Genomic DNA, 10,161 nt, shown 5'->3' on the forward strand with positions numbered 1-10,161 from the left:
ATATTGGAGTGCCAGCTTTTTATTTATTCCTGGCTGGAAGGAATTACATCCTAGTTAAAAGATCTGGTGGACCACAGCTCTGCAGTGCTGCTTGGTTACTTCTTCTGTATTCTTTTCTATACCATATAAATTGGGGAACCTTGGCCTTAGATCGTAGATGGTGTTCCCTGACGGGACAAATATTGTTCTAAAATGATCTAAAACCATGGGGACTTGCTAAAAGTTTTGGCTGCTTTGTGCTCTACCACCCACATTATGTTGCCAGTGAAACTGAAAGATTTATTTTAAAATTTCTAAAATTTTAGTCTGCAAGAGACACCAGTCACTTGTCTGGCAGATATTCACATTCTGAAATCAGTTTTAAATTGATTGAAATTTCCTGTTTTCTGTATATTGGGCTTTTTGTTTGTTTGAGGGTTTCTTTAGAATTTAATGATTTTGAAGTTAACCTTTAAACTTTTAGCCTAGCAGCAGGGGAATGTTATCATTGGCTTTAAGGTGTTCCAGCTCAAACCTGCTGGTTGATGTTGCTGGTGATTGCTTTGTAGCTGCAGATGTGCCCTTCTGAGTCTTTGACATCCTCTCTAAACACAAAAGTTCTTGATTTACTTTAAATTAGCCTTGGCTGATGACCTGTTCTGAGATACTTTTAGCTTTGTGTTGTGTGGTAAGAATTTTATTTTGATTATTTTCAAATGGATGCAGTCAGTTTTACAACCAAACCACTCCAGAAGGCAAGGAGTTTGGATCCAAATTTTCAGCTCCCTAAGAGGCACACAATATCAGGTTGGCATTTGGGTACCTTCTCTGAGGTGCTGCCAGTTTATGTAGCGTTGTGTTCACCATCCCTGCCCGAGTGATTTTTCCTCACATCTCTTTTGTTGTTGTTGTTCTTGGTTTTGCTCAGATTTGGCTTCTGAAAATCAATTCTGCATCTCGGTTAACACTGGTCAAGTGTTTCTTTTCCTGATTTGAATGGGACTTATTTATAGAGGAAAGGCAAGGTTGACTAAACAAAAAGAGGAGGGTTGTGCTAGAAGCAAATATGCAGTATTATGTTTTTAATTTTTTATATTTATTGTCATTTGATGTAAGTGATGCTCGAAACACTTCCAAAACTGCTCCCACATTGATACTTTCCAGTTGATTGGCATCACTAACATGCAGAACTGTTCTTGACCTTGTGAAGATCTTCCAAAGGCTCAGGGTATTTTCAGAAATTTGGTGTGAAGTTTTGGGTTTTTTTACTGGAATCATTAAAACTATTCATTTTCCTCACTTGCTGCATCTCAAGAACTATAAAATCCTTAGTCTCTGCCAAATGTGAGCTTTCTGTGTCATTATAGGGTGTTATTTCCAGCCTTCTTTTATTTCTAGATATTACACTGTAATTGGGATGTGGATTTTAGTTTTTTTCGTTCACCAAAGCTTTACTGATTCTGGGATTGGAGGCTAGGAGCTGCTCTTGTGACAGCTGTGATAATCTGTGAGTCAGTTCTCCCAGTCAAAAAGCAAAGTCTGTAATTCCCTCATTAGCAAACAAGAGTGAGTGGAGAAACATTTGGCATATGGGAATTGGGTATTCCAGACAGAAGAAATCCGTGTGCTTTGGGGCTGAGGGGGTTAAATTGGACTTCGTCAAGCTTTGAGAGATCTTGATGCTTAAAATAAATCAAAGCAGGCTGTCTTGTGCTTCCCAGCATGCTCCAACAAATTTGATTTTTTTTTTAATTTTTTTTTTTTAATTTGGCTAAGCTTGCTTTGAAACAGCAGTGGCACAGGGAGTCCCGGGGTGGCTGGGCCTGGCTCTTGCCCGGAGGGTGCCTGCAGCTGTCAGGTGGATGCTCTGCAGACCCCTGTGAGGACAGGCTGGCCAGTACTCTGCCTGCCTGAGGAACACTCTGTTTTAAGGCAGGAAAAACAGCGGGAAAACGGTGGTGCCCAGTCCTGGCATGGAGAGCAACTGTGGTACCCTGCAGTAATTCCTTCAAAACTCCGGGTGCAGCAGGGGTTGTGGCTCAGCAGGGGTTGTGGCTCAGCAGGGGTTGTGGCTCAGCAGGGACTGTGGTGCAGCAGGGGTTGTGGTGCAGCAGGGACTGTGGTGCAGCAGAGGTTGTGGCTCAGCAGGGGTTGTGGCTCAGCAGGGACTGTGGTGCAGCAGGGACTGTGGTGCAGCAGGGACTGTGGTGCAGCAGGGTTGTGGTGCAGCAGGGGTTGTGGTGCAGCAGGGGTTGTGGCTCAGCAGGGACTGTGGCTCAGCAGGGGTTGTGGCTCACAGGCTGAGTCGTGGTGCTGGAGCGGTTCACGCGGACCAGTCGTGGTTGTGTTTTGCTGTAAAATGCTCCTCAGAGCGTTATGGACCGTTCCCAACAGTGACTGGGGATGCTGTTTAATTTTGAACATTAAATTAGTTTCCTGCCTGTTGCTGAGATGGACAAGGAAGTGTTGAAAATGGGAGGAAATGGGTATTACCAGGCGTGCCAGGAGCAGGCTGCAAACACCCTTTGTCTCCACAGGGAGCCAGATGGGTCCAGCCAGGCTTGTGGGTTCAGTTCTGATCGTGTGGATGGTACTGGGAGCCTGTGGGGTGTGTCTCCTCTCTCTTCCCCTTTTGGGACCCTTTCACTGGGTCACCTGTGATGCTGTTGTATGCAGCCAAGTGGTTGCTTTGGGGTGTTACAGATTTCACGTTGAACAGAACTCTTTTTACAGCGCTGAGCCTGCAGACTCACCTCTGCAGTGGTATCCAAGTTCTTTTGGAAACTAGCTGTTGTATCTCTGTTGGACATGGACAATCTGTACCCCAGACTCTGCTGTGGTTAGGTGGGAGTTGAAATCTGGCTAGACTTCATGTGTGTTGTGTTTCTCTGCTCGTTGGCAAGCAGAATATGCATGTGCTTATGAAGAACACCTGGGTTTTTTTTTGTGAAATGACCAACTTTTCTTCTAGGACCAAAGACTACAATGCTTCGTTTAGCTGTGAAGTTTTTCCCTCCAGACCCGGGTCAGTTGCAAGAGGAATATACCAGGTAAAGTATTTTTAGAACTATTAGATTTGCATTACCTGCTGAATTAATAGGGAGGTAACAGTAGGAGGGCAGCACAGCTGCTTCCTAACAGAACTCAGATGGAAGGTGAGTCAAGGAGCACTTGGAGTGAGTGTCACAGTTTCAGCAGACATGTGTTGGCAGATGACTGGTGTCAGAAAAAATACTTTTCAAAACAGAGAACAGCACAGATTAGCACTTACCAACAACATGGTGTCAAAGGAGTCAGAGTATGTAGGAAATAGTAAAATTTATAAACAGTGCCTATATAAAATAACCAGTACATACTTTAATAAGTTATTTAGAGTTTAAACTTCCGAAGCCCACACTTTGCAGCTAAAAATGACAGCTGCAGTTACTGCACAAATGAACCCTGCTTAAAATGTGGTTTTCCTTCTGCTGTGAGTCTGTTGTGCTGGCTCAGTCCTGTGTTGATAAATTGCACTGGATAAGTCATAGGCTATGTTGTTTGATTTGACTGTCCTCGGCAGCCCGGCTGCTGTGTTACCTTGGGTTTGGAGAGAGGAAGAATTAGGAGTTGCTGGTTTTATAACCCCCTGCTCAGTTGTTCTGTCGTCATTTCTTCTGTCAAGGATGGTCCTTGTAACTCCAGCCCTTGTACCTCTCCCTCAGGTACCTGTTTGCACTGCAAATCAAGAGAGACCTGGCAGAGGAGCGACTGACCTGCAGCGACAACACGGCAGCTCTGCTGGTCTCCCACCTTCTGCAGTGTGAGTATCCCAGCTGGGCTGACATCGGTGCTGGTGCTGTCCCAGGTTAAATAGCACACAGAAGCTTTTGGTAGCTAAAAGCCATCTCTGCCTCATGGTATTTCCTTCTCTACACACTGTAAAACATGTTGATTTGCAGCCCTGGAACGGTCATCTGGGCTGGCTGTGGGGAGGAACAGCTGGTGCTTACGTATGAGAGAACTTTGGCTTCGTGGAGGATGTAGGAAACCAAACCCCTTCCGTGTTGTCTGTTGTCCCTGGCTCTACAGGCCATGTCACCAGCACTCTGCATCTTCCAGACAGATGTTCCCATCTGCCTCTATGCTCCCTCCACTTGGTTTCTCACTTTCCCTGTGCCTGGGGGAAGATGGGTGTATAGGAACTGGGCTGAAACGCAGCTAGAACTGTGCCAGAACAAGTTCCACAGTGGAGCTGTCAGCAGCTTTCCTCCTCGCTGGGAGTGAAAATGAAAATGGGAAGCAATTGACTTGGAAGCCTTCCATGCTGCTGCTGACTTGGTCTGTCTGTACCTAAAGACCTAAAACCATGACCTTTGAGACAAGGAGGTTGGAAACCTTGATTGGGTTTGGAGCAGCAGCCGGAGTGTTCACACATCTGCAACCTGAGCAACAGACAGGACCTTTTGGGGGTCTTTGGTGACTGGAAGCAAAAGCTGTTCAATGATGTTCTTCACAAGTGCACTGCTAAATAATTATTAGTTATCTAATTCTGCATTGCGATATAATAAAGCAGTTATAATAGTTAGGGTGACTTTATTGGAGGAGTGTATCTGTCTTGTGTGTGTGCCATCAGTGAGTGATGCCATTAAAACCTGCTCATGATTTCCCAGCAGTGGGGAGCTGCTGAGCAAATCTCACCATCGGGTCTTCCTTAACTTGATTTTGCTCTGCTGGAAAATTGGATGTGAGAAAGAATAGTTTTTATTTTGAACAAAAATTATTTTACAGAAATCTTTTAAATATTTTTTACTTGTTTCATATGCTGGCTTGATGCTAAACAGGATTTGCTGTGTTCTTGTTAAGAACAAGTGCACTCCTTTTTCCGATGGTAGCTGATGGCAGATGCTATGGGGAAGCCCTCAGACACAGAGCAGGCATATGGCAACCCTTCCTTTGCTGCATCCATCCCATAATCTCTGCATGTGGCCTTTCTAAGTCAGAGACTGACTGCATCTCTGCGTTTAGTTGCCCTTGTGTTTGTCTAATTTTTGATTTTGCTTATATTTTTGGCATCCTTTCAGGGAAATGAGCTTCACAGCTTAGTTTTTGGGAGGCTTTTAGGATAACATGCATGCTTTTGTCTTTTAAAAATTTTTGTGCTTTAATATTGTAAATTCATATTTTACTATCTTCAAAAGTTAAATTACTTTTTAAAATGTATTTATTCAACTTGTAATTTTTATATACATCTGCCATATGTTCTGCCTGCCTTGTGCTTTTCTTTTCTAAGCTGAAGACTTCCAATTGCTTCACATCATACCAGATGGAAGCTGTTCTGCACTTTCTAATCATGCTTTTTCCTTCTGTAAATCTCTTCCTAAATCCACTGTCTTGTATCTGAAAGACATGGATATGTGAAGGGGAGACCAAAACTCCAGATGCAATTTGCCATCTTGCCAAGTAGCCTTGCCCGTTACTATTTTACAAAAGTTTAGAAAAAAACCCATTGAAACCTGCTGGTTGTTACGAGGTATCTGTAAGTAAGAAATGTTCACACCACCTCGCGGGTCTTCTACAAGTCTAAATTTTCCAAATTATGTTTAAATACTGCTCTAATTCCCAGGAAGTCTTCTTGGGATAAATGTGCGAGTTTGGTAAAATGAATCCGGATAGAAAGCGTGATGCACAAATTTGAAGCCCTTAAAGGCTCTTGGAGTCTCTGTAATTCCTTACCAAGTATTTTCAGTCATGATTCCTTTTCTGTTGTTTCTTCTTACTGTGACACTGTTTCGTTTTCTTCTTATTCTAAAATGGTTTTGTTTTCTGTCATAGCTGAAATAGGGGATTTCGATGAATCGGAGGATCGAGAACACCTTAAAACAAACCAGTATTTGCCAAACCAGGAAAGAATTGAAGGAAAGATCCTGGAGTTCCACAAGAAGCACGTGTAAGTGAGGATTGAAGTGAACCCCTGATGTAACCCCTGGGGAGCACGCAGGCTTGCTTGGGGGAGGTTGAGCATGTTGTATGACAGGATGATGTTAGGAGAGTGTGCATAGGTCTTGCTTTTGTCTAACAACTGCATCGTAGTCATTCTGTACTCATTAAGCACAAGGGAGATGAGGAAGGTTGGAGGGAGTTGGGGAGAAATAACTTTCATCAGAATTCATGCAACACCTTATTTTATAGCTGGGATATTTTTGAAATAATAGATTATTGGAAGATTATTGGTGACAAAGGAACTCTTCACCACATAAAACTAGTTCCAACACGCAGTCAAGAACTGCAGGAACTTATTCTTCTGTAATTTTTGAGACCTTGCACATTAGAATTTAGCAATTTGAAGGGCTTTTGTTAATTGTGAATATCTTCATGCACGCTTTATTGTGCCTGGTTGTGTGTTTTAATCCGAATGCTGTATTAGAAATTTAAATGTTCCTTTTGCTTTATGAGGGTAAAATCATGGATCCTTGCTGACTGACTTTCTTTTCAGATAGAACAAGGAGGTTTTTCAGGGCAGCATCTGTGTTTAAGGCCAAGACACATCCTGTAGTATTGGAAAGTTAGTTCCTGAGAATTTCAATAATTAACTCTTCAAAACTGTTTACGATCACTGATTTTCAGTTGTGCTGAAATTATTGGTAAGGATGGAATTTCAGCTTTGTCGATTCTTCATGAAATCAGGTGTTTGTTACTTTTTCCTGCTTTGAACCTTCAAGGTGCACGTGGAAATGGTTAAAAAAGAAACTAAAAGTTTGGTTTTGTTTTTAAATGATTTAAAGTTAATTCTGAAATAAAATGTATGCTAGGGTTCTTCACCTTGGGAGAAGGTAGCTGGAGGAGGGAAACCATTAATTTCATTATTTTTCTCTTGTCAAAAGAAAAGTGCTGAAAGAATTACTAACTTCAAAGCAAACTAAAAGGGGGAACATTCTTTTCATGGAACTCGTTGTGACACTGCTGCAAGGTGTGGTGGTGTCTGAAACTACAAATGGCTCGTGCAGGGTTTTGATGACATCATTGCATAAGCTGATGGTGTCAAATTTGAGATGAAATGTGGTGGTTTTAGTTCTGGGATAAGAACCCTCAGAAAATGCACAGAACAGCCCTGTGTCAGTCACGTGCCTGGATTCTGTTGAGTTGCTTGTGAGGAATTTTCTTGGTTTACTTCTCTTGATGCAAAGGTTGTGACTGTCTTCTGAGTCAGGGACTGGTGGTTTTGTTAACTAGGTTTGAGGGGTTTTTTTTGAACAAGTTACTTCTAATAGTTTGTTACAGTAAGGGAAGTTTGCATTTTTGTGTTGTTTGTCTGGAAGGAATCAGAGGAAGGTTAATAGGAAAAGATTCCTTGCTTCATAAGTGTACTTTTCGTTAGTTTAGGAAGAATTACGTCTAATGCAGCCATGCTATTAAAACGATTGTAAATCTTATTTTAAAGCAGTGTTTTAGAAGTGCACGTGCAAGCCACGTTAAGATTAGCAGCTGAGGCATGTAGTTAGAAAAGGTTGCCATTGGGCATTAGCAATAACCTTGAAGGCACATTTTGAATCCCCCCACGCCTTTGGAAAAAGTTTTGTTAGAGAGATGTCATTTTGCAAGCGCTGCAGTCCTAAAAATAGCTGTGACTTCCGTGGTTTAACCCCAGCTCAGCCCCACACAGCTGCTTGTTCCCCCTCGGTGGGGTGGGGGAGAGAATTGGAAGGGTGAAAGTGGGGAAAACTCAGGGATTGAGATACAGGCAGTTTAACAGATGAAGCAAAAGCCACACAAGCACGCAGAGCAAACCCAGGAATTCATTCCTTACTTCCCGTGGGCAGGCAGGTGTTCAACCATCCTCAGGAAAGAGGTGTCCATCACACATAATGATGATGGGGGAAGACAAACACCATCACTCTGAATGTCCTTCTCTTCCTACTTCTTCCCCTGGCTCTACATGCTGAGCATGATGCCATGTGGGGTGGAATATCCCTGAGGTGGGCTGGGGTCAGCTGTCCTGGCTGTGGCCCCTTCCAACTTCTTGTGCTCCCCCAGTCCCTTGCCAGTGGAGTGTGTGTAGAGCAGAGAAGGCCTTGGCTCTGTGTGAGCTTTGCTCAGCAGTAAGGAAAACATCCCTGGGTTATCCACACTCTTTTCAGCACAAATCCAAAACACAGCCCTGTACCAGCTACTGTGAAGAAAATTAACCCCAGCCCAAACTAGTACAACATCTCTCTTCCCTTGCTCAAGGAGTATTGGCCACCCTTTCCTATCTTTAGCAGTTGAGGAGGTCCCGTGTTTTCTCAGTGCAGACACGTTTTTCCTCACTTCTGTTCCAAGGAACAGGCAGGAGCAGGGACCTGGAGCATTTGGCTCCTTCCTGGTGGTGCAAAGTGCAGTTGGACAGACATAAATATTTCCCTCTCCTATTATTCTGCTGTGTCATATTTTTATTTTTGTGGTTTGTTTTCATTTTGTTATTTCCTTTAATTGACCTTGTTATTCCCCCGCTTACTTTTAGCAGGCTGATATTTTCAAGGCCAGGTTGGTCTAGTGGAAGGTGTCCCTGCCCATGGCAGGGGGATTGGAACCTGATGATCTTAAAAGTCCCTTCCAACCTAAACCATGCTGTGATTCTTCACTGATGATTGCTTCTGACAGAGACTTCTTGTACTAACTGAGCATCCGGGAAGAGAAACCCATTTCTGGCAGGATGGTTCATTTCCAGACCGGTGCTGCAGCACCTTCTTTCTGCCTCGGATTCCCTTCTTTTTTTAAATTGCTTCACTGTAGCTATTAGAAGTTGTAGAGCATCATCAACCTGAATAAAGCAGAACCTCTATATCCAATCCATTCTGTATATTGAGAATGTTGTAATCAGAAAGATGACAATTGAAAGCTTATTTTCTATTAAATATTTTTTTTTCTTTCTCTTTTACGAATACTTTCTTTTACTTCCACAAGTAGACTGTACTTAACTTTGCAAATGTAGTAATGGTAAACAGAATGAGTTATATTTTTGGTGTAGCACATTACTTAGTTGCTTCAGCAAGAGGCTGAGTTTACTTATTTCTGTAGTTAATTAAAAAAAAGAAAGGGTTTATATTTTGTAGATGGTGTATTGATGGGGGTGCAGTTAAATCCTGACTCAGACACTCAAAATACAATTTTTGCTGTCTTCCTGAGAGTAGTAGAATACTTGCTGTGAGGTGAGTGCAGTCCAGGATTCAACATGTGTTCACATGGCTGTGGTTTCTTTGTCAGGAAAGAAGTAGAAGATTTGATAGATTTACATTTGCATTTACTGTTGTCCTTTCACAACTTGTTAGCCTAGTTGTCCATGATTTAAATTCTTTCAAGTGTGTATAAATTAGAAAAATTCTAACTTTACACTTCATCTTTAAAGTTCTATATTGATTACTGGGTTTAAATGCCCTGTAAATCATCTAACACTTGACAGCATTTATTCTGAATCCATTACCACGGGAATATTGTAACACACAACCAGTATTTGTACACATAAGTGGATGTAAGGAACCTTTATGTTAAAACCTATTGCATTGACAGCAGTTTTTGCTGGAAATACTGTTAATAGATAGTCTGTTGTCCATTGACCTGGGGAAGATTAAGTAGATTTATCTGCTTAATGGCTGAACAAAATTAGAGCAGATTGTTTTGGGGCTGGGCTGTGCAGCTAAGCCTGCAGCCATCATCTGAGGGCAATTACTGAAACTGCTCTCTTTGTACCTGTCTGTGGTACAGCCCGGCTTCGCTCCCAGCTTCCCCACACCAGGTTCTGCCTTCTTTGGTAGGTACAGGCAGGTTGTGTGCAAGAGAACACTCTTAAAATTGGCTGCTGCCTTATTTTTAATTTTTTTCTGGGATGTGCTGTGCTTTGGATCATATCTAACAGTACGTGAAATAACTGTCAGTGATTCTGCATCAGTTGCACCAGACTGTTCACGAGGAATTTTTAGTACTATATAGCTCCAATTTTCTAGTTGCCATTTTGTTTTTGTCTCCCTTCCCTTCCAGCCCTCCTTGCCAACCTCAGCACCCTCTTTAAAAGACAAAGGCCCACTTTCATTCCTAGTGTCGTTATGTTCAAAAGAATTACAGCAGGAATTAGTGTGGGTGGGAGTTACACACAGTGCTCTCAGAGTGTAACCGAGGAAGCTGTAGCCAAAAGTAGGATTTATGATCCACCTCTTTTGTCTTGTATGTGTT

At 42.5% G+C, this 10,161-nt stretch overlaps 1 protein-coding gene across 6 annotated transcripts in view; it reads left to right on the plus strand.

The window, feature by feature from the left end:
- FARP2 (FERM, ARH/RhoGEF and pleckstrin domain protein 2) overlaps nucleotides 1–10,161 on the plus strand; it is a 75,819-nt gene that overhangs the window by 25,670 nt on the left and 39,988 nt on the right. For all 6 annotated transcript variants that reach the window (XR_001876646.1, XM_017826258.1, XM_017826259.1 and 3 more), the window contains exons 5-7: nucleotides 2,951–3,029; nucleotides 3,681–3,778; nucleotides 5,791–5,905. Coding sequence is in view for 5 of the 6 variants with exons in the window: in XM_017826258.1 (XP_017681747.1) it covers nucleotides 2,951–3,029; nucleotides 3,681–3,778; nucleotides 5,791–5,905 (292 nt within the window). In the remaining variant the exon portion in view is untranslated. The remainder of the gene's footprint in view (nucleotides 1–2,950; nucleotides 3,030–3,680; nucleotides 3,779–5,790; nucleotides 5,906–10,161) is intronic.

The sequence above is a fragment of the Lepidothrix coronata genome, unplaced genomic scaffold, assembly GCF_001604755.1.
Source record: "Lepidothrix coronata isolate B3197 unplaced genomic scaffold, Lepidothrix_coronata-1.0 Scaffold125, whole genome shotgun sequence".
Lineage (NCBI taxonomy): Eukaryota > Metazoa > Chordata > Aves > Passeriformes > Pipridae > Lepidothrix > Lepidothrix coronata.